At 42.9% G+C, this 23,913-nt stretch overlaps 1 protein-coding gene across 1 annotated transcript in view; it reads right to left on the bottom strand.

Moving 5' to 3' along the window:
- Nucleotides 1-274: 274 nt before the first annotated feature.
- LOC122540645 (serine/threonine-protein kinase SIK2) overlaps nt 275-23,913 on the bottom strand; it is a 40,659-nt gene continuing 17,020 nt past the window's right edge. Inside the window, exons 6-12 of the mRNA XM_087976385.1 lie at nt 21,921-22,082; nt 16,246-16,474; nt 14,117-14,401; nt 9,412-9,572; nt 8,545-8,658; nt 5,572-5,663; nt 275-5,334 (exon numbers count right to left, since the gene is read on the bottom strand). Of these exons, the coding sequence (XP_087832511.1) occupies nt 4,740-5,334; nt 5,572-5,663; nt 8,545-8,658; nt 9,412-9,572; nt 14,117-14,401; nt 16,246-16,474; nt 21,921-22,082 (1,638 nt within the window). The 3' untranslated portion in view covers nt 275-4,739. The remainder of the gene's footprint in view (nt 5,335-5,571; nt 5,664-8,544; nt 8,659-9,411; nt 9,573-14,116; nt 14,402-16,245; nt 16,475-21,920; nt 22,083-23,913) is intronic.

A 23,913-nucleotide genomic window follows, 5' to 3' on the forward strand; every position in this document is an offset into this window, starting at 1 on the left:
CTTTTTCTTGGGGAAACTTGTGTAGTCCCACTGTTAGTAGATGCACAGGACAAATTCCAACCACCCCTTCCCTAGGCCTGCCGACACGTGAGGCTAACACTGAGCTCAGCGGAGTTTTCCTTGGGGTGATGTTTGCCAGCAGTTGAGGAACTCGGCACTAGTATGGATCAGCACTTTGAGGGGGAACTGCAGAGATACTTAAGCCAGTTCAAAATAGGGCAAGAAATATGAGCCGTCACTCCACCTTGTTGTTATACAAGACAATTACTCAATGTTATTGCTCAAAACACTACAGCCTTTATTCTTGATTCAATTAAACTGGGGATTTGGACCAGTACATGAACTGTATTCAGTTAGATCCTTGAAGTAAATTACCTATTTAAATTATCCTTTGGTTAACAGTACAAAGATTGCTTATCAAACTGCCATAATCTCAGCAGCAACTTCGCCAGCAGTCTGGGACAGCGGTCTGCCGAGTAATTCAAAAAAAATGTCATTCTCATTATTTCAACATCGTACGAAAACTTGCTCGAGGTACTGAAGACTGCCAATTCTCTCCTTTTGTGTAATTTTGACAAAAAAAGGCAGCATCACACAATTATAATACACAGTTCTGTAACCATAGCGCGCAATTTTCTTCACAAGGTCCATAATGTGTATTACACTTCTTTGTTGTAGAAACAAAACACTATTGTTTAATTACTAAATTGTAAAAAAAAGCAGCTTTTACATACATCAAGAGCATATAGAACTAGTGCATTTCTGAAGCATCAACTATTTAACAGAATGCATCCTATGTACCACACGTATTGCACTTATCTCTGTGTATACATTTACCCCTTATACGTTGCACCAAAGTCTCTTCAAAGTACATATTGTATTAAAAGATTATAAAGGTAAAAATACACGTTTTTTATACATCTAATTCAGAAATTGGACAGAAGACTCTTTTGTGTTTTTACAAAATACAGAATGGAAGTGAAATCAAAGTCGCTACAAGGAAAGATTACTACACTGAGCTTGTGTCATCTCACTGCTGTTAATAGGTGAGAAAGTAAAAACTAGTGAATTGTGGATGAGTATATGGATACGTTCATTCCGGTCTTGAAATGCACCTTCCTGTTTGCACCAACATCCCTTTGGTTATTTGGCAAACACAAGCAGAGGAGCAGGAAAACTAAATATCTTGGGTACAGAAAAAGGCAGAATTGCATTGCTACAAAAACAGAAGTTGCTGGGAAAACTCAGCAGGCCTGGCAGCATCTGCTGAGTGAAAGCAGAGTTAACATTTCAGGATCCAGTGACCTTTCTTTAGAACCCCTTCCAATTCCCTTTTTGATTAGAATTGCATTGCTATCAGTTAACTGACCTGCCTCATTTTCTCGTGCTGAAACCCTTGCTCTTCACCTTGGATACAGTTTTATGGTTCTGAAAAAAAATGCACAATCTCCCATATGCTGCAGTATAGTTACTTCTATACAGTTTCTTAAATGAGAAACAGAAAGATCATACACAAGCTTCTGCATTGACCTTGTCGGCAAAGACATGACAGCATTCAGCCATTCAAGAGCCAATGATCAAAGCCTTGATCTCCATTCTCATGACTGTGAGCAGCAGCCGGAACCTTCCAATCCAGGATTTCAAGCTGGGTGCTCACTCCCATCTGCTATCCATTGTGCTGCTGTGGGTGTTGAGTGAGACTCCCTCAGGGATAAACCTGCCAATATGAGATTTGGGGACCTTCCCACATTCAGGAAAAGAAATTGCGAAATGAGATTGCACATGTTCAGACTGCACATGTACCTTCCGGTCGGTTTTGAGTTTTGAACACGAGATGCTTTCTTGTATACAATGAGGAAACAATGCTAAAGTGTAATAGAGGACAGCCGGTGGGTTTACACTGAGGCACAGAGCACTCATGTCTCTCTCATTCCCACAGGTCACCTCAGCATGAATCCTGACATGGCCTAACCCAGCTCCCAGGGCAATGAAGTGAGAGCAGAGGCTGAAATCCTGCTTCTAACCACTCAAATCGAAGGTGTGGGGCAGCAGGAAAGTTGTAATATTTCAGGGGAACACGACATTGCAATTAAAGGCTGTGTGCAATAATTCTTGTTGCTTCAGTACAGTTTCCAGATCTCAAATTACTGGCTGGACAGTAGCCAAGGAACAGGAGCTTTAAGGTCTGGAAACTGATGTATTCATATCAAATGCTTCTGCTTTAAACAGGGACAACACATTAAAACAACGGATGAAGCAAATGCATTCAAACATATTAGGGGTTCAGGTGCTAGTATTGCAAAGCAGAATTTCAAGATTCAAATCTTCTTTGCAAAAAAAATCACATGAACATCAAAACGAATGAAGAACTATGCTTCCATGAACTGCAATTTTCTTGAATATGTAGGTGGGATTTGAACTCTTTGTATTTGCAAGTGGGGAGTGGTTGGAGAAATGGAGGCTGGCTTCCACTTGGTCTCAGCTGGTCCATCCTGGGGTTGGAAATGGAGAAGTCCTCCTTTCAAGAGGGAGGACGTCATCAGTCAATACCACTTGCACTCTCTACTGACAGTAGAAGTGTGTTGGTACAGAGTCACTGTACCCGAACTCTAGTTGTGAAAAGGCAGGTCATGGCAGGGAGTGTCCCAAAGCAGGTCAGAAAAATAAATTCTTTAAAAATTAACTCTTTCTCCCCCACCATAAAGAAAACCCTCCAGGCCAAAGTTTCCTCAGGAATATGAAATATGACTATATGGAAATGGGGGAATAATGGGATAACAGAGAGAAGGAAGACCAAAATTTCATACAATTCACCCTTTGGATGGTCATTGCCACGGAATGACATCAGTGTTGGGCATCGTGGAGGAGACACAGACTGTCTGCTTTGACCTGCCACCCTACATATAGATGCAAACAGATATGAAAATGGAACAAGAGAAACAACAGCAAATGAGAGAGAGGCAGCAAAAGTAGGACGATGCCTTTGGGTGTGTTCCAACACTTAAAAAGGAGTAACTAATCTGAATCCTGGCAGCATTCCTCCTTTGTGGTGAAGCTGGAAACTTGGCAGAGATGGCACTGTTGCTGTGGCTGTTGACCATCTGACTCATTACAACATCACAAACAGAACACAATCACAGTGTATGCCGCGTGATTTGTATTGGAGGCACAACTCCCTGTGTGTCTGCCAAACCCTTCTGCTTGCTGTGCCATTTAACATAGGGTGTTGGGGGAAAATGCTGAGGTACAATTTTCTACATGGTAATTTCAACATTGCTAACTCTTTGTGGTGAAGTGCTGATCCAACACCATGGACCAACAGCCTTGAGGGCCGGTGGAATCCACAGTTTCCTTTCCACAACCACAATCATAGGCCTAGGCTAGCCATCCAATCTAGTCAGATCAGTGCTTCACCATTAATCCCTGACGATATCATATTTCAAACGAGGAAAAGAGGTCAAATTATTCTGACAGTGCACAAAACATCAATCACGGTACATGTATGGTACAAATGTCATTTCAAAATATTTAATAAATATTGCTTTTTACTCTTTACATATAGATCGACTTAAAAAGGAACACAGTAAAACATTGGCCTGGGTTCCACATAGTGGAACCGGAAGTATTTACTATGAAGTGACTTTGGTTAACTTGCGAGTATAAATGGGGCATTGTTTTTCCAAACTGTTTTCCAGAAATGTGTCTGTTTTTCTTAAATTAAAAAGAAGCAAAAAAGGCACAGCACTATCACACTTCACACAACGGTTTTCGTTTCAAAAGCTTATTTCTTGTATAACTTCTAAAACCCTAGGTAAAGTGTACAAAGCTTTTAATAAACAACCAGCAACTCATATCTGAAATTCAAACTTACAATGAGTTATTCCTTGAAAAGCAAAACACTGAACAACTACTAACACATTAAATCATCACCCCCAGAGCCCAGAGGTGTGCACAGCTAAAATGCCCCCGCAGGAGGCACTGTTAAAAAAATTTCTTCTACATCGGTGTCCTTCCTAGAGCTAAATGCAACCCAGGATCATCCTCTGGTGTGAAATGTTAAGTATCAGGCATTGTGAACATCCAATGTAGTGAAAACAATGGCCAGACTTCAGAGGGAGATGAGGTTTTCTCCCTTTGAGAGGGCTCTCCCCACTGAAAGGGTTACATTCCCCAGGCAGTTCAAGCTGATGGCATTGGCCAGGGTTTGTTGGAGGTGACTGGATGTTCAGTGAATTAATGAGAATATTTTGTAAAACTTGGATGGTAATACCATTCTCAGGAATTTCAAAGGTCTTCAACAACTCCAGTTTCTTCCCCCCCCCCCCACCCTTGACATATTGCTGCGTTGTCAGAAACATTACATTTTATTCTGCGTCTGTCTCCTTCCTATTTAGTGTTACGTGCTTATTGTCTGGTTTGGTTAGTTGGTACCATCCTCAGGAAAGTGCGTTTGCTCCTTAGGAGTTGCTTCTCCTGCCTCATTTGTTCTTCTCAGCACCCATACGCAAGAGCCAACAGGACCACAGCACAGCTACATCAACAAATGAGAACCGGCCCAAGCCAGTTCTACACTGTTGATTTTTATTCTCTCCACTTTAATGCTTTGAGGAGGAAAGGTCATCAACTTTAGTGTTTTCTTGAATGTACAAACTAAACTGACTTCCTTTTTATTACCCCTGTTCTCTTCATCCCTTCTTTCTCGGTGAAATAACACTGAAAGAAAAATAGAAAGACTGAAGTCAGTTCACCAGGACATAACCTCCATGTTGGCTATCAACCGTCTCCATCATCTCACACTCAAAAAGCCCTGGGAGTTCAGGGATGGTGATGTTCTTGTAGGTCGTTGGTGAATCAGAAGTAGCGCTGCATGCCTGACTTTCAGACAAGGTCAAGGCAGGCTGTGGGGTTTGGCCCAGAGTGTATGGACAGTGTTCAGGGTAGCTGGGTTCTGGTGGGGTGCCTCCTACCATCTCGCAGGCTTGGTATGGGTACTGAAGGATTTGCTGCTGTTGCTGCTGCTGTTGCGATGGTTCAAGGTGAGCCTGGGATTGAAGTGGAGGCTGGCTGGGCTGCTGAACTGGTGCCATTTGTTGCAGTGAAAGCTGAAGCTTGTAGTGCTGGTTGAGGAAGGGGTCACACTGCATCTGTTCAGAGGGCTCTGGCACTGGGCTCAGAGGCTGGGCCATACTGAACTGCTGCTGTTGCTGGGCTTCGGGATGAGGTATGGGCATCTGCTGGGCTCTCTGTGGGTACGAACCCTCGGCAATGTGCATCTGGTTAAAGTAGGCCTGAAGCTGTGACTGTTTGTGCAGAATCAGCCGTTTCTGCTGTAACCTGAAACAGGAGATTACAGGTTCAGAACGAAGATAGTGTTCACAAGGCAAATTGAGACAAGCTAATAACACCACAGATCAGCACCCGAGGGGAAATACTCCACTGGATTTACTCCATGCTGATTCGGAGGCTCTCACAGCTTTCCAAATATAAGGACTGGAAAGAGTTACTTGCCATTTGGGGATCAGGGATAAAAACTTTCAACGTGGAATGCTTCTTTGAACTGGCAGGTCTCACCTGTGTTCCTGGAGCTGCTGTTCGAGACTCCTGGGGGTTTCCTTGCAATATAGTGGGCAGCTGTTTTGTGCTTTATTCAATAAGCTTGGATTCTGTTTAAAAAATAGTATGCACTTTTAATTACAACAACTTGCATTCACACAGCACCTTCAATATAGCAAGATCTCCTCCCCCCACCACCAGAGGTACATAGATACAGAAACATGGTAGCTTTGAACTTCAGTAAGCAAAGAGATGGTTTCCAATGGTGACAGGGAGGGTATCTGGCGCAGACAGCCAGAATTGAAGAAAGGCAAGATCCCAGAGAGTTGCAGGTCATGAAAGAATTTACACAAAACAATGTGAAGGTTAAGTTACCTCTGTAGACATCTACAAAAGGAAATAATCATTCATTGAAAGAATATTTGATGGTAAGAAACTTCATTGACCTGATTTTTACATTTTTCTTTTTTCGAAAAAAATCCACCTCACAGCATTTCAGGAAGAGATGCTCATTTCCACACTCCTGCCTCAGAATCACTGATAACAATGGCACCAGTGAGTGGAGAAGACCCAATTGTGATGAATTAAATCATTTTTAAGAATATGCAGATCTAATTTTGAAACACTCTAGTATACGAGCAATGCGCTCTTCATTCCTGGAATAATCTTAACATTTTCATTAAGTGAACAGTAAATATAGAAACACATTATTTCCATCTGTGCCAAAATGTGTTTCACTCTTAGAAGTGTTACAACACAAGTAGGCCATTTGGCCCATCACTCCTGTGCTTGTTCTCTGTATGACAATCTACCAAGTGTCATTCCCCCACCTTTTCTCTGTACTCCTGCACATTACTTCCCTTGAGTTTAGGCAAGCTCACAGGTGAGGCAATGGCCTAGTGGTTTTATCACTGGGCTATTAATCCAGAAACTTGGCTAATGTTCTGAGGACCTGGGTTCAAATCCTACCGTGGCAGATGGTGGAACTTGGATTCAACAAATATCTGGAATTAAGAGTCTGATGAGGACCGTAAATCAATTGTTGATTAAAAATCCATCTGGTTCACTAATGCCCTTTTGGGAAGGATACTGCCATCCTTAGCTGGTCTGGCTTATGTGTGACTGACCCACAGCAATGTGGTTTATTCTTAACTGTGCTCTGAACTATTAGGGAAGGCAGTAAATGCTGGCCTAGCCAGAGACACCAACACCCCATGAGTAAAGAAAAACAAAATTGAAGAAATTAATGAAGAAAACAAATTTAAATCCTCAGGCTCTCAGTCCTGTCATCAAAGTGAACAGTTTCAATGTTGAGCAAAAGTTAATTGCAGGTTAAACTTGAGGCCTTTGGACATTTATTCACACACTTCAGCCTACTCCAGGTTTATCCTGAAGCTTCCCAGCCACAACTCCAATTCTTGTTGCCTGCTGTTCTACCTCTGCCAGTCCGCAATCACCCACTCGGCCTACGCAGAGCACAGGGCTCCTGTCACTAACCTGGGATTTTCTCAGCTGTGGGGAATTCAGGATTAAAAACTGCTGCCGTAGTAACAACATAGTGAACAGAAAGTAAGTACTGGAAATACTCAGCAGGTCTGGCAGCATAGTTTTCCTTCTGCATTGTTTCAAAGGCTAATTTTCCGCCTCATCGTTGCACTCATTTATAAAGCTTACAGATTTTCCTTTCACGTTATGACACTATAATGTTCTGAGTCATGCTCAACGTGGGTCTGGCAATACCTCAAACAGAATAACTCCCATGTTTTGGCAGTATGCACAGTAGACTGTAATCCCACACTGCCGTGTTCTCACAGCTAATTCAGAGAAATACAGTCAGCAAGTGTTCCTCTTATGGGTTCTAAGTTAATACATTTTGTTGCTCTTGTTACAGGGACTCGTTTGGGAGTAAAGAGATTATGTAGGTGGATGTCGGGTGTGTGGAATAGTACACTCCCAGTTGGACAGTGAGCTTCTGATTGTGCTTTGCTGTTTAATCTTCAATATACGGTAATCCCTGTTCTGATGCTATCAGAAGCTAACAGCTGTATTTTTACAAAATCACAGCTATCCAGTGCAGAGACTCCGGTTTCTTGACCCAACACGCAGATTTGAACCAAAAAGGGCATAACCACCAGGAAGAGAGTGTCTTATAGAAGTCATAATGGAACAAAGCTTCACGAACATGACACGGTGGCTCAGTGGTCAGCACTGCTGCCTCAGTGCCAGGGACCCATGTTTGATTCCATCCTTGGGTGACTGTGTGTGCAGTTTCCACATTCTCCCTGTGCCTGCATGGATTCCCTCCCACAATCCAAAGATGTGCAGGTAAGGTGGATTGGCCATACTGAAGTTGTCCATAGTGGTTAGGGAGGGGGGTGGTAAGTAGATTAGCCATAGCAAATGTGGTGTTACAGGGTATGGTACAATCAATGTAGACTGTGTGCGCCAAATGGCCTCCCTCAGCACTCTGGGGGAATCTTTGATTTTGTGAACATAAGGAGGCTTGAAGGTGTATGGCCAAAGGCCGTTAAATAGTTGCTGCCCACAGCCCCTGCACCATTCTGAATTACAATACTAGAGCTAGAAAACTCCAAATATAAGCCTTCTCAATGCTACAGAGTGATTTAGGAGACTTCAGCCTCTTCTTGTGAGCTTTGTATATGAATCATGTTACACTGACTTCTGCATCCTTTAAAACTAGCAAGCACATGTCTAAGGTGAGAGGGGAGACGTATTAAAGGGTGCGGAGGGGTAATGTTTTCCACACATAGGGTGGTGACTGTCTGGAATGGAAGGGAGTACAATTTTGTCATTTAAGAAACATTTGGAAAGGCACGTGGATGGGAGGGGTATGGAGGAATATGCACCAAATGCAGGCAAATAGGACTAGTTTAATTGTGAAAACTGGGCAGCATGAGCGAGTTGGGCCATAAGACCTGTTTCCATGCTGTAGACCTCTATAACTTAAATCCTCAAAATAAAACCCCATACCGGCAATCGGTGTTGCAAATAGTGTGTTTCCAGGCTCTGGCGGCGTGACAGCACGTGCGGGTGAACCCCATTCGGGAATATTGCTACATTTTCTTGCTGATGAGACGCTTCATCCTGTAACAAAAGACGTGACAGTGAGATTTTTCCTCCCCGTTTTACACAATCTGCTTAACGATTGCCTTACAATTTGCAGTGACAGCATTACATGGATGGGGCAAGTTCAACCAAAACGGCACGGTTTGATGGAGGTATGATATTGCACGTTTCTGCGGTAAGTACTGGTATTGAGCCTATAACACAGGCAAAGACATTTCAGTCCACTCTACAGAGTGAATGTGGACATTGAGTCTATGTGGGAGGTTTATGAGGGGGGGGGAATCAGAACTATAGTTGGAATACATAAGCAAGTGGAAAGCATTTAAAAGGTTGGGATTGAGGTGTAGGTACAAAGCTGACTTAGAGCCAATAATGAGATGGAAGCGTCACAGACAAAATAAGAAGGATCAGGAGAACGATGTTCCACAGTGGGAAACATGTAATGAAGGGATAGTGTGGGACGGACATGGTGCAGAAAACACAGGAGGTAACCACACCAATAAATGCCCCACAACCTGCTGAAGGGTTTCTTCCCAGTTTTGGGAAGAAGTACGTACGAGTAACAGTAGGTGTGTTCCACAGCAATAGAACAGAAACCAATGCTAAGTTGGGTTTGCTCCATCTCATGATCTCCATTGGAGTGTTATAAACAAATGACAGGGGTATTTGCTCTTGGGTTAAGAGGCTAGCCCAGCCATTGGTAATGTATCAAGTAATCCTATTTCCTTCACAGCCTCAGTAACTAGAAATAGATTGTGGTGGGAAGTTTACCTGATGGTGGCTGGTGAGGAGACTCTGTAAATGTGCTGCTGGTGACACATCAGGATCCTCATCTGGTCCCAGCTGTTCATACAACATCTGGACCTTGTTGAGCTCCAGGATCCCTTTGGTCCTGGCCAAATTCTGAAGATGCTGGCGGAAGGCTACAATCCCTGGTTGAAAACACAAGCGTAAACTGGATCAGATCGAATCAAGGAAACACAATTATGCAAAATTATAGCACAGGAGGTCATACAACCCACCGTGCTTGCACTACCTCTTAGAAAGAACAGCTATACTTACTCCCAACTCTGCAAAATTCTTCTAATCCTGTAGGTTTCTCACCCACCGGTACAGAACCTGTCAAACCGCCCTTTTAGAATTACTTACAGAGTCAGCTTCCACTACCTTGCTATGTGGACTGTACCAGATAGTCGAGAGGGGGTTAAACAAGTGCAGAGAGTACAATGGATAGCCTTTTCAAATGCAGTAAATTAACTCTTCTGATTAGAGGATTTTCTCATCTGACTCAGGCTTGCTTCCCCCATGGGCATTCCTGTCAGTGCGAGGAGGAAGTACAGGTCAGGAAATTTGCTCTTTCAGTAAGACTTCACCTAGGAACTGATGACAAAGTGCTGGAGCACTGAACAAACCAAAAAGGGGAAAACACTAAACTTTCTAAAGAGACAAACACTGAGGAGCAATGATGCCCTGATCATGAACAAGTTTCATCTTAATTCTCCCCACTCCCTTCCACCAGTTGTTCCAAGCACCTTGTTCCAGCTCAATCCACGATCACACAGTCACCATTAAAAATGCTCTTTTACTGCTTTCAACACGTATGTACCTGTGCTTCTGCAAACCTCACCTCTCTAAAGCAATAGGTGATACATCAATGCAATGTCCAAACATATAATATTTTGGACAGATACCAATGATACAAATTGTAAATTCCTCCAATCACTACAGTTTGTCCAAAAAAAAAAAATCATTGTTAGGTTAGTTCAGTTCTGAGCATTCTCAGCTCTCATTGTAATGCAATAATATGGCATCCTCATGAATCTGCAATCAGGTAAGAGTTGCTGATATTTAGGAGCTGTAACCAACTTTGCATCAGTAAGGAGGAAATGCTTGACATTCCAACTTACCACAAGCCACAAATTAAAGTTTCCCACACAGTTACAATGCAGCAGATACAGAGAAGATGGTTTTCACTTGTGGGCGAAACCAGAAGTTGGGGCCATAAAACAAGACAGTTATTAATAAATCCAACAGGGAATTCAGGAGAAATTCTCTTATCTGGAGAATGTTGCGGAACTCAAGGAGTAGCTGCGTTCAATAGCACAGATGAATTTAAAAAGGAAAGTTAGATAAATGCCTCAAGGAGAAAGAGATGGCAGGATATATTGAAGGAGGTGGGTGAAGGGTGGCAGGTGGTTTATAACTTACACAAGAGAGTTCTGGTCAGGAGACTAACACTGTGACCTCCGCATTCTGAGTGAATATCCAGTTAGCTACTCCTGTCTGATGGGAATGAAGGTGCAAAGTCCCATTACACCTCCCTAGTTGAACTACTGATCTGTTCACGGAAATGTCTTTCCTTCTTAAAAGAAGAAAAGATCAGTCAGACAGTGAGGTCTACTGAATGCAAAAAAGCAGCAGATTGGAGAAAAAAAGCCAGCTGCTTCAGGCAGATGATAATGGCATGTGTTTTGTTGCTGTAATGACACAGACTTGTCAGCATTCTTCTTTATCACCTTGTGAAAATGATAGCAACCTGTAGTGGCCACCCATTGAAAACAAAACAGAAATCCAGAGGGTGCAGACTCCTCCACAGACTCACGGACAAAAATCACTATTTGATCTGAACCTCGTGTTTTACAGTTTAATCTGGGGGAAGACGGTGGCAGTGTCATTAGACTAGTAACCCACAGGTCTGGGCTAATGTTATGGAGATATGGATTGATTTAACAGCACAATAGCTGGGGGACTTTTAGTTCCATTTGCAAAAATCAGGAATTAATAACTCATCACAGTAGTGGCGACCATAAAACTATCATTGATTGTCATAAAAATATATCAGGTTCACGAAATGCCCTTTAGAGAAGGAAATCTACCTTCTTTATCTGGTCTGGCCTACACATGACTCTAGGCCCCCAGCAACATGGTTAACTCTTAACTGCCCTCTGAAATGGATGAGCTAGTCTGTTATTTCCAGGGCAATTGGGGATGGGAAGCAAATGCTGGCTTTGCCAGTGACGGTCTACGTCCCATGAAAGAATAAATAAATAATGTTTCAAAAAGTCAAGTCCCGCTGAACGAGATGCAAGCTTTTAATAATATACTAAAACATAATCACGACTGAACAATTAGCTTCTACCTTAATTCTATGTGCGTATTCCAATCTTTATTTTACACTCTTAAAATTTAATAAAAAGTTAATGATAAAAACTGTTGGCTCGCGGTCTGATAGAAGTCTTTAGTGTGACTGGCTTCATCTGGTTGAGAACATTACTGTTGTTGGATGCTGGGAGAGCTGAAGCAGTTGAAATTAAAACCAGGGCTGGGACATATATGCCAGAAAGATCAGGTTTGCGTTGCCAGCAAGATCTGGGTCAATTCAAAAGAATTTGTATTCAAGAAATAATTGAACTACTTGACAAGTTATTGCTTTAAGTCAAAAAGGTACATTCACATACAGGGTGGAAGTGAATACTGCAGACACTGGACATTACAGTCAAGAATAGAGTGGTGCTGGAAAAGCACAGCAGGTCAGGCAGCATCAGAGGAGCAGGAAAATCGACGTTTTGAGCAAAAGCCCTTCAATCAGGACATTTGTCGATTTTCCTGCTCCTCGGATGCTGCCTGACCTGCTGTGATTTTCCAGCACCACTCTAATCTCACATTCACACACAGTTCTGTTGCTGGGCGGACAGCTCCTGTGACTAGAGTCATCATCACAGAGGAAAGGTGAATGAGGAATCAGAGATTTAACCACAGAAGAGGTCAGTGACTGCATTAGTACCTGCTCCAGATTTTCTACTCTACTTGATTTTTCCTGTTGTCCTTTCTCTTACAGGATAATAGGTTGATACAACACAAAGGAGGCCACTATGCCCTTCATCATAACGCTGCCTCAGAGAGTGCTGTCTAATACCATCTAATACCTTTATTCAAGTACACACAGACCAGCTTGCTTTGTATTAATGTCTGCCATATCCCAGTTGTCCTTTGCATTCAAATAATTAGACTGGCCTCCCTTTTCTGGTCTGATATCGATCCTGAGTTTACAGTCGCCTATAGCGACAGGAATAGTCATTTAGCTCTTCCAGCCTACTTTAAGGACACAGCTTGCCTGTTATCTAATTCCACATGCCCATCTTTCCCCTTAATACCATTGCTCAACAAAAATAAAAATCTATCAATCTCACATTCAAAAAGTTAACAATTCATCATCTGCCATTTGAGGAAGAGTTCCAGACTTTTACTGGCCTTTGTAAGTGTTTCCAAATTGCATTCCTAAAGGGTATGACTAATTTTTAACTTCGCTGACCAGTAGAAACAGCTTTTTGTTATTTACCTTCTTAAAACTTGTCCAGTTTTAAAAGAGAACTGGAAAGGCTAAGACCACATAGGAGGTGGTGGCTAGATTAAACAGAATGATGGGACAAGGAATGGGCGACCGACGGGGAGAGGAATGGGCGACCGACGGGGAGAGGAATGGGCGACCGACGGGGAGAGGAATGGAGGTGGTAATCAACTGATGTTGCTATGTTAACAAGTCAAACGTACTCTATGACAGTGGGACACAAGTTCAAACTGGTCAGTTCTGGACTGATGACCACAGGTGTCTTCACACATGCTGAGCAATACTTGGAATAGTCTTTCAGGGAAGGTAGCAAAGGAAGACTTCTGGGATCATTCAGATGGCAGGTAGATGTAGTTTTAATGATAGGAACAGGTCTGTTTGGTAGGTAGCACACTCCTGTGTCTGTGTTGATATATTTAAGAGCATTCTACACAACACAAATCAGGTGGACTCAACAGACTGGATTCTCAACTGCATGGGGAGGTGGGACCAGAGGCAGACCTGCAAAATCCTAATGGGGCTGGTTTATGGCATATTCCTGCCATTATGTGCTCCACATGGCTTTGGAAATGCCCTCCACATTCACAAAACTGTTACAGCTACAAGCATAGGCCACTCCACTTGAGCTCCCCCTCCACATCGACGCTCGGGCAGCAGCGAACAATTTTTACTGCAGCGATGTTAAACACCTCGAGAGGGTACCTCCTATTTGAGGGGCCCTTTCTGACAAACAGGTCGCCACACTCGCTATCGGTAGGTCTCCGATTATATTGCGCCGTGGTTGCTAACTGGACTTCCCTTCAAAAATATCACATTGGGCTATTGATGCAGCTGTGAAATTAGGACACAGACGCACTCCCAACAGACAAACCTTGGCCCTTGAACAGTCCGGCCCATTGGGTCAATATTTCACCACAGGAAACGGAGACAATAAGGACTGGATTCTAAAACCCCAGGTGCCTTGTAGGAAATGTAACCGGAGCATTTTCACAATCGAATCTGGGCAGGAGAAATTAACCCTCTTGTGACATAGCTAGGTATTATTGACAAAGCTCTCACATCCATCCAGCGCGTGCGCACAGACAGACACACAACACAGATGGTAATAAAGGCATGGTGGGTAGTCACCTTGTGTTAAAGATGTATCAGAAGCTCTTCGACCTTCCCGGAAGCTGACCGGTGATCGGTTATGCACTTCGCGTTTCTGGGAAGTCAGTGCCTCCATTGCTGGATTCGGTGGCCGGATGCCAATCAGTGGTGGGGTCATTCGTGCCACTGGTTGGTTGACGAGTACAACCTCCTTCAGGGGTGGCGTGTCTTCCAGGATATTGAGCTCGCTGTGCATCAATCCCATGTCGTATTCTGAATCGACGCTCCCCAAGGATGGATTATTGCCTATAGTGAACAGTTTCCCTGCATTGCGACAATAGATATATACATAGATTAGGATCAGAATAGGCCATAGACTCATTAAATCCAGTCCCGGGTGCAGCTTTGAACCCTGTTGACCCAGCCAAAACTGAATGCAAATTTATAATTAGAGAAGATCACAGTAAAACAGTTGTTCATTTAATGCTAAACAGCAAGGGTTCTGAGTAACTGTGGGAAATCCCTGCACTGTCACTTCCAGTATTTCCTGCCGTAAGTAATAATAACCACTAGGTAGACCCAGGGATATATAAACAATGGAATGAAGATTCCCCCCTCCTTTCCATTTACTGTATAACAAAAGGCTTCAGCAAAACTGGGATTGAGGAAATGCTGCCACATTCCTTGGATCCAGTGTCGTCATGGCGATGGAATCAGCAGGAGAGAGGGCTTTATAACATAAAAGGACAATGTTACCAGGGCAACAGACGACAGTGCAATGGACTTCATTTTACACAGCCCAAGTGTTAAATGGAAATCATTACACTTTGATGAGACAAGTGCTTTAGTTGGTTTGTTGACCCTGACCCCTTCACGCAGAGGTAGGCACGACTGGGAATGCCACAACTAAGATGATGACAGAAGGTAACACGTAGTTACTAAGGTATTAGCTCAAATGTCTCATAGAGAGGCCTCAAGAATTGGAAGGAAACTGGTGCAATAGGTCCGGTTTTATTAGACCAGGGTTAAGACAAACTTGTGATCTGATGGAGCTCATTGACCAATTCTGAACTTGAATACACATGACAATAAAGCTTAAATCAAATCAAAATAGGTCAACTACATTCATCCTGGAGATCAATCTTACTCTCGGATTAATAATAAAACCACTCTGAAAAGTCTAATAAATGGACAGGGGAGATACCTGCAGGCTATACCAGACCTGTAGTGCTTACAACTCAGTGGGGCAATCTGAAATTAAATATAACACAGATTGAGCCCATTCAGCCCACTGAGCCTGTACTGCTGCTTTGAATGAGATAACCAATTATTTTCACAGCCCTAGTCTTCCTCCAGAGCCCTGCAAATATTTTCTTATCACGTACGTGTGCAATTTGTTTTTCAAAGTAGTTATTGACTTTGCTTTCCAGATTGTGTTTTTAAAATTTTTAATATAGCCAGTTGTTACAAACTCCTCCACTGGTTCCTTTAGCAAGTATGATAAAGTGAGAATATGGAGGGGTGCTCCTGTCTGAACTACGATGGGTCCAAACAAAAACAAATGTAAAGTTCCTATTCTTAACCACTACCCTGCCCAGGAATGGAAGTCAAGTAATAAGGATTCACCTTGTACTGCGTTGGTCTCAAAAGGAAGAATTTAAAACAATATATAAATATATATTCGCCCAAAAGGTTTAGGCGACACTGGCTATGCCAACCCTAAATGCTCTGATAAAGGTAGTTGTGAGTCGCCATCTTGAACCATTGCCCTCTTGCGGTGGGGGGAACACCACAGTTCTTCTGAAAGGGACGTTTTGGGCTTTAACTCTGACAATGAAACAACACTGATATGGTTCCAAGTCAGGATGATGAGGGACTTACAGCAGAACTTGTCAATGGCGGTTTGCCCATCTCGCTATTGCTTTTGTCCTTCTGTGTGGTAGAGGTTGTGGGTTTGGAAGGAACAGCTAATAGAAGTGTGGTGATTCAATGCAGTACATCCTTGTAAATGGCAACAGGGATGGGTAACTGGCTAATGTTCACTCTAGAAACTCAATTATAACACACACAATTTATCAGAGGGCATCAGTCAATCTCGAAACTAGAACTCCGAAAGAAAGCAGCCTTTGAGCAAATGAGGGAATGAAACCAGGCCAAATGGCTTGTACCTGTACTTGGCATCCCCATTGGCTGGTTGGTCACTTCAGCTAGAGTGTGCCTCCTCTGGCCACATCGCATTGCCTGAAATGATGCGTACACCTGGGCGGGGTCCTCTTCAGAGTCATCCTCAGTCTCTATCCCCTCATCGATGGACGTCTCCATCATGTTGCTAGGAGATGGTGGACATCCTTTCCTTGCCAGTACAGGAGGCACAGGATCCAGAAGACAACCATTTACCTGTGAAATTTGGTTAAAAAGATTACTCGCGTACATGATATCTTCACATAGTCCTTAGAGATTGCTCTGTTTGCTGTTTGTACTGAGGCTTTAACTACGGCTTAATGACCTGAAGAGTGGCAAATTATTGCCAAACAAATACACTAACAATTCCCAACGCAAAATTCCATCTTAACTTTTAAATAAACAAACAATCTGGGATATGTTATCCAACATCAGTGAATTTTTAACATAGATTTGTATGGGCCAGTCTTCACCATCCTCACAGCACACCATCCCATTAGGCCACTTGACTCAACTGGTTGGTGTGGCGTTTAGACTATACACAACCCTCTCCCCTTGCCTTCGTCAGCAATTCCTCCTATCCTATCCTTTCTCCCTGATTTGTTTATAGATTTCTAAAAAAATTACTCTCACAGGACATGGGTGCTCCTGGAGAGGTCAATATTTGTTGCCCCCCATCCATGACTGCCCTTTAGAAGGTGATAGCGGGTAGAGTTCTTCCACACCACATGAAAAACAATGCGTTATGTATGTGCTGTTAGGGAGGGAGTGGCAAGATTTTGACCCAGGATCAATTAAGGAACAATGATATAGTTCCAGGTTTGGATGGTACCTTGCCTTTAACTGTTTTGATGATTTGGATATTCTCCTGTACATATCCACAATTTGAAACACATCAATAAACTCCACGAGCCTGCAGTTCTTATAGTTGTTTAAAACTGTGAAAAAAACAAGTAGGAAAAAAAGATAGTAGGAATTGAAAATAGAGCTGGGGAATAAGAATGGATCATTGTAGAATTCTGGCTATTTGCAGACATAACATTCAGATATTTTCAATGTGAAGTGGGAAACATCCTGCCATTTGTCTGCTCAGTCAGAAGATTCTAGAAATACCAAAAGGCACTTCCTCCATTTTACTCTCAGTTTAATCAGTGAGTGGTTTGTCTGAGTCACTTCCTCCCAAACAGCAACTAGGTTTTCACTACGATACAGTGCAGGTTCTTGTTCCTAGTGACAGAGACTTTCTTACTGTCTCTCCCCAGCTTCCAAGTACAAAGACATCCTCACATTTTAATACACTGACATCTGAAATTAAGAAATTGACCAAAAGAATTAATTACAAATGTTTGTCAGAACAGTTCATTGACAATTCAGTTAAGTATGTCTCTTCAGAGTATGTACTGTCCCCTGCAAATGGCTCCATGCCCTGGAAATATTATTCACGACACAGGTTTGTCAGGGCAGGGGCAGAATTTTGCTGGACATTTTTTCAAACAGATCAAAAGTATGACCATAACAAGGACATTTGCCCCCATCAAGCCTGCTCCACAACACAATGAAAACATAGCAAAGCTGATTGTAACCTCAAATCCACATTCCGAACTTATCCCCAGAACCTTTCTGTCCCTTGCTGATCGAGAATCGCTCTATCGCTGTCTTAAAAACAAAAGCTCTGCTTCCACAAACTTTTCAGGAACAGTGTTACAAAAATTCACAACTCTTAGTAGAACAATTCATTGCATCCTTGTTTTATTCCCTGGACTATTCCTCAATGCAGGTTAATTCAGGAGGTAAAACACTCGAATTTAGAGAACATTTCATGTTTGAAACTCTGTTCCTCAAAGCTCTGCTGGCTGATCAAACCAATGCCACAACACTTGGAAATGCTGGAAGAAACCAAATTTAAATGTGAAAGTCTGTCATTAATGAGAGGTGCAATGATGCTAGAGCTCCTACATTTGTCATTATTAAATTAATTTTATAAATGCCTAAACTATGTGGCAAGTGTGTTTTTTTAAAAAACGTATTTGGAAAGGCAAGGACTGATTAGGGATAATCCACATAGCTTTGCATGTGGGAGATCATGTCTCACAAACTTGATTGAGTTTTTTGAAGAAGTAACAAAGAGGATTGATGAGGGCAAAGCGGTAGATGTGATGTATATGAACTTCAGTAAGGCGTTCGACAAGGTTCCCCATGGGAGACTGATTAGCAAGGTTAGATCTCACGGAATAAAGGGAAAACTAGCGATTTGGATACAGAACTGGCTCAAAGGTAGAAGACAGAGGGTGGTGGTGGAGGGCTGTTTTTCAGACTGGAGGCCTGTGACCAGTGGAGTGCCACAAGAATCGGTGCTGGGTCCTCCACCTTTTGTTATTTACATAAATGATTTAGATGCGAGCATAAGAGGTACAGTTAGTAAGTTTGCAGATGACACCAAAATTGGAGGTGTAGTGGACAGCGAAGAGGGTTACCTCAGATTACAATATGATCTTGATCAGATGGGTCAATGGGCTGAGAAGTGGCAGGTGGAGTTTAATTTAGATAAATGAGAGGTGCTGCATTTTGGGAAAGCAAATCTTAGCAGGACTTGTACATTTAATGGCACGATCCCAGAGAGTGTTGCTGAACAAAGAGACCTTGGAGTGCAGGTTCATTTCTCCTCGAAAGTGGAGTTGCAGGTAGTTAGGATAGTGAAGGCGGCGTGTGGTATGCTTTCCTTTATTGGTTGGAGTATTGTGAATAGGAGTGGGGAGGTAATTTTGCGGCTGTACAGGACTTTGGTTAGGCCACTGTTGGAATATTGCGTGCAATTCTGGTCTCCTTCCTATCGGAAAGATGTTGTGAAACTTGAAAGGGTTCAGAAAAGATTTACAAGGATGTTGCCAGGGTTGGAGGATTTGAGCTATCGGGAGAGGCTGAACAGGCTGGGGCTGTTTTCCCTGGAGCATCGGAGGCTGAGGGGCAACCTTATAGAGGTATACAAAATTATGAGGGGCATGGATAGGGTAAATAGGCAAAGTCTTTTTCCTGGGGTCGGAGAGTCCAGAACAAGAGGGCATTGGTTTAGGGTGAGAGAGGAAAGAAATAAGAGACACCTAAGGGGCAACTTTTTCCACAGAGGGTGGTACATGTATGGAATGAGCTGCCAGAGGATGTGGTGGAGGCTGGTATAATTGCAACTTTTAAGAGACATTTGGCTGGGTATATGAATAGGAAGGGTTTGGAGGGATATGGGGCGGGTGCTGGCAGGTGGGACTAGGTTGTGCTGGGATATCTGGTCGGCATGGATGGGTTGGACCGAAGGGTCTGTTTCCGTGCTGCACATCTCTATGACTCTAAGGGCTGGTAGGTTTAAAATGATGATTACGACTTGTTGTGGCAACTGGTCTGCCCTCTTCATGTACTCCACAGTGTAATATTAGAGAATGCAGGAGAGAAGGATTTTTGAGCCCATCGCATTTGTGTTGGTCCAGCCTCTTCGAACATAGCCATCTGCTCATTACGAGAATATACAAACTGGGTTGACTTTGGCAGAACAGGAAATATAATAATGGATACAAAAGGAAACACACTTAATTCCCAACAATGGCCCAATTGTGCCATGCAAACACGTAAATATGGAACTGAATCCTGTAATTAGATTCTGATAGAGGCAGGGTATTGACGATACCACCCACCCCTGCACGAGTGAATTCTCAATGGAGATGAACACACACAGGGTAGGGAATTTCTCTTCCACAAGTTTCCAGGATTACAGAGGACACCTCAAGTGTGAAAAATTACCTTAATATCCACACTGCAGTGTTCCAACGTGTTGAGTCACACCTGTATCCTCCAAGGCAATATTTAGCACTACAGCTTTTAAAAAAGTTACAGCTAATTATATCTGCACTACACACAGAATTGACTCAAAAGATTTGATGGATTGCATTCAGCCAGCTACCTCACTTACTGATGGAAACTCAACCACAGGCTGTTTTAAAACTAGTAATGGCTCGGATTAGTTAAATGGGCTTGACCTTCGCCTGACCATTAAATCTACTTTTGTTGAGACAATGATAACTGCCTTGAGAAATACTTGCAAGGAGAATTAACATTAGCTCAAAATTACACAAAAAGATAAAATATAACATCTGTGCTGCAGCCAGAATTAGTGGCTGCATCTGCTGGGATTATCTAGCAGTTGCAAAAAACACCAACCACATGCATCTGTCACTTAAAAGTCCCACTGATCTTCCACTAGGAGCAAGCTGACATATCCTGCCCTCAAGAGGGTCCTAACCGTTTAACTTAAAAGGGCTGAGACAAAAAAAATTGGAAGACTTGTATTTATGTGGCACGTTTCACAACCACCAGATGTTTCAAAGTTCGTTTTTTTAAACTGTCAATTGAGTCCTTTTGGAGCTGTAGGACTGTAACATAGTTACCAATCTGTGTTCAGTAAGATCCCAGAAAGAGCAACAGCCAGCGCATTTATTTTTCTGTGACATCAGTTTTAGAAATGATGTCGAGATCTCAAGTTAAAAACAAACAAAAAAAAACACTGCAGACACTCAGCAGGTTTGGCAGCATTTGTGGAAAGGGAGAAACAGAGTTCACATTTCATGACTGTTCTTCAGAGTGTCGCGCTGATGTTTCTTGAAGGTTAAATATTGGCAAGGATACTGGCATTAAACACCCCTGCTCTTCACCAAAATAGTACCATGTGATATTTTACATATACCTGATGGTGCCTCAGATTAACAACGCTTCCAAAAAAATGGCATCTCCAACACTCCCTCAGTTTTGCACATCAGCCTGGCTGGTACCCAAGGCCAAAACCTTGTGATTCAGAGGGAGGTATATCACCAGCTGACACTCACGAGCAGCCTGGATCTGCATAGGGTGTCAGGAGGTAAACTACTGGACTAATTCTAACTATCGGCCCAGCTGGATTCTGCCTGAGGGATAGGTTCAATTTGATCTTATCCATCAAGAACTCCAGAATTTCCAAAGACTCTCCTCCCACCTCTCATTAAAATATTCCACTATCTTCATTTAACTTTACACCACAGGTTGTGCATTTTTGCACAGTAATTATCCATTTGTTTTAACCACACATACACACCCACTTACTAACACAAGGACAAAGTGAGGACTGCAAACGCTGGACAGTCAGAGTGGTGCTGGAAAAGCACAGCAGGTCAGACAGCACTCGAGGAGTAGGAGAGGCGAAGTTTCGGGCATAAACCCTTCATCAGGAATGCTGTCTGACCTGCTGTGCTTTTCCAGCGCCACACTCTTCAACTCTTCTAACAGAAGCAGAACAACTGAAGTTGGTTCCATGCCCCTTTTTAGCAATGTTACATTTTTGTACTACTGGGCAACTTCATCTGCCTTTAACATAGAAAAATGCCCCAAGTCACATCACAAGAGTGGTGTCAAGCTGAATCTGACACCAAGACAGCCAATGCAATTTTTCTGTCTGCCTGACTCCAATATTGGTTGCCTGCTATAGGAAAAATAGGCATATGAATAGGAAGGGATTAGAGGGATATGGGCCAAACGCTGTCAAATGGGAGTAGATTAATTTAGGATATTTGGTCAACTTGGGCTGGAAGGTCAATTTCCCTGCTATGTATCTCTATGACACCAAAGTAAAACAGAGCCAGTCACTAACCTTGGGGGTGCTGACATCTTCCTCCATGAAGCCTAATTCCGGTTGGCACCCAGTCTGCAGAAAGGAGAATGTATCCACAGCAGCAGATTGTGGCAGGAGAGGGGACCTCAGCAGCCTGACATTCTGAGGCAGCAAATTCACCTGGGGCATGACAGGATTTGCCTGAAGAAAAGAAAATGGCGTGGTAATACGATCTTTGAAAAAAAAAAAAGTTTTGGACATATTTAATTCCTCCCCATCTTCCTCTCCTGGGTCCACGGATTTCTCCTCTCAGTGAAATGATGAAGAAAAAGGTACCTCATCCGAACACCCATTCTTCAGTACAAGTCTAGGTGGCAAATGTCAGCAAGCAATTTGACCATGAGAGAGAGGGGCATAACTTTAAGTCTGATTTTGACCTGTTCCAATATCATTTACTGGAAAAACTCAACAGGTCTGTGGAGAGAAATCAGAGTTAACATTTCAGGTCCAGCGACCCTTCTTTATCCCAAGGGTAGGTTAGGGGTGGAAAGACAATTGGAAAACACAGGAGAAGTTCTTCTGTGTGCAACATAATCAGAATATTAGAACAACACTAAACTTAAGTATTTCCAAAATGAGACATTTAGTTGAAGATTTTCATCTTGTACTCATCAGGATATCAAGAATATCAATTTATGGGGAAAACCAACATTTTCACTGGATGATAGGAGACTGTTGATTGGTACAGACATAGAAGGCTTCAGTTAACAAAGACTGACAGTTAAGCGTCAAGTATTGTTTGAATTTAAAATGTTGACTCCCTCAGGATTTCAGCCTTGAATTTTGCACTCAAGTGCAAGAGTGAAAATCAAACCTAGAATCTTGGTGACTCACTCAACAGAGAGCTAGCAATTGTCTCTCTATCCTTCGGGTGTATCTTAGAGACACATATGGGAGAAACAGAGTTAACATTTCACATCAATGATCTGTCACCAATTCTAATAAACCCGAACTGTTAATTCAGGTTTCTTTCCACAGGAAAGGAGGATTACTAGCTCCACCTCATGCATATTGCTGCTAGTCATTTGGGTATATTTCTGTAGCAACTGACCACAGCCCAGACCAGTCAGTGGTTTGACAGCAAGAGACACAAAGGCCAAGAGCAACAGAGTAATCCTCGCAAGTGTACATTTCTAAGATTGATGGTTATTTGATAATCAGTACCATCCTACTCTATAAAAGCACAAACCTTCACACATTTACACGTAAGATAGCAAAACAACATTCACAGAGCTATCTATAAAGAGGCAGCAAACTGCCTGCCAGAACCTTGGGGATCTTGCTGAAGCTTTGGGCAAGTTGCTTGGGAGATTTCATTGAAAAGAAAGCTATTTAGATCGCTGAAGAGCTCACAGCAGGAAGCATGCAGAAGAAACTCGGGGGTCAGCCAAATGGAACCATCAAGTAAATGATTAGATTAGATCCCCTACAGTATGGAAACAGGCCCTTCAGCCCAACAAGTCCACACCGACCCTCCGAAGAGTTACCCTCCCAGACCCCATTTCCCGCTGACCAACGCACCTAACACTATGGGCAATTTAGCATGGCCAATTCACCTAACCTGCACATCCTTGGACTGTGGGAGAAAACCCGAGCACCCGGAGGAAAACCATGCAGACCATGGGGAGAGTGTGCAAGCTCCACACAGACATTCGCCCGAGGCTGGAATCAAACCCAGGTCCCTGGCGCGGCGAGGCAGCAGTGCTAACCACTGAGCCACCGTGTCGCCCAAATTGCCTGAATGATCGGTGAACATTATTACATCAATTAGATTGCGTGTACATGCATGTGTGTCTTTGCACGTGTATGGTTGCTTGCATGTGTGCATTGAAATGCAGTCAGCCCCCACAGACAGTATACCTGATTCTACTCACAGCAATAATTTCCATTGTGTCATACTTGCATAAAAGGTAGTGGATTCATCTCAAAGTAGCTGATGATCTACCCTACGTCCCACTCCTTCGTGGTGCCA

The sequence above is a fragment of the Chiloscyllium plagiosum genome, unplaced genomic scaffold (assembly GCF_037043375.1).
Source record: "Chiloscyllium plagiosum isolate Xiang-an unplaced genomic scaffold, Cpla_swu_hap1 HiC_scaffold_29, whole genome shotgun sequence".
Classification (NCBI taxonomy): domain Eukaryota; kingdom Metazoa; phylum Chordata; class Chondrichthyes; order Orectolobiformes; family Hemiscylliidae; genus Chiloscyllium; species Chiloscyllium plagiosum.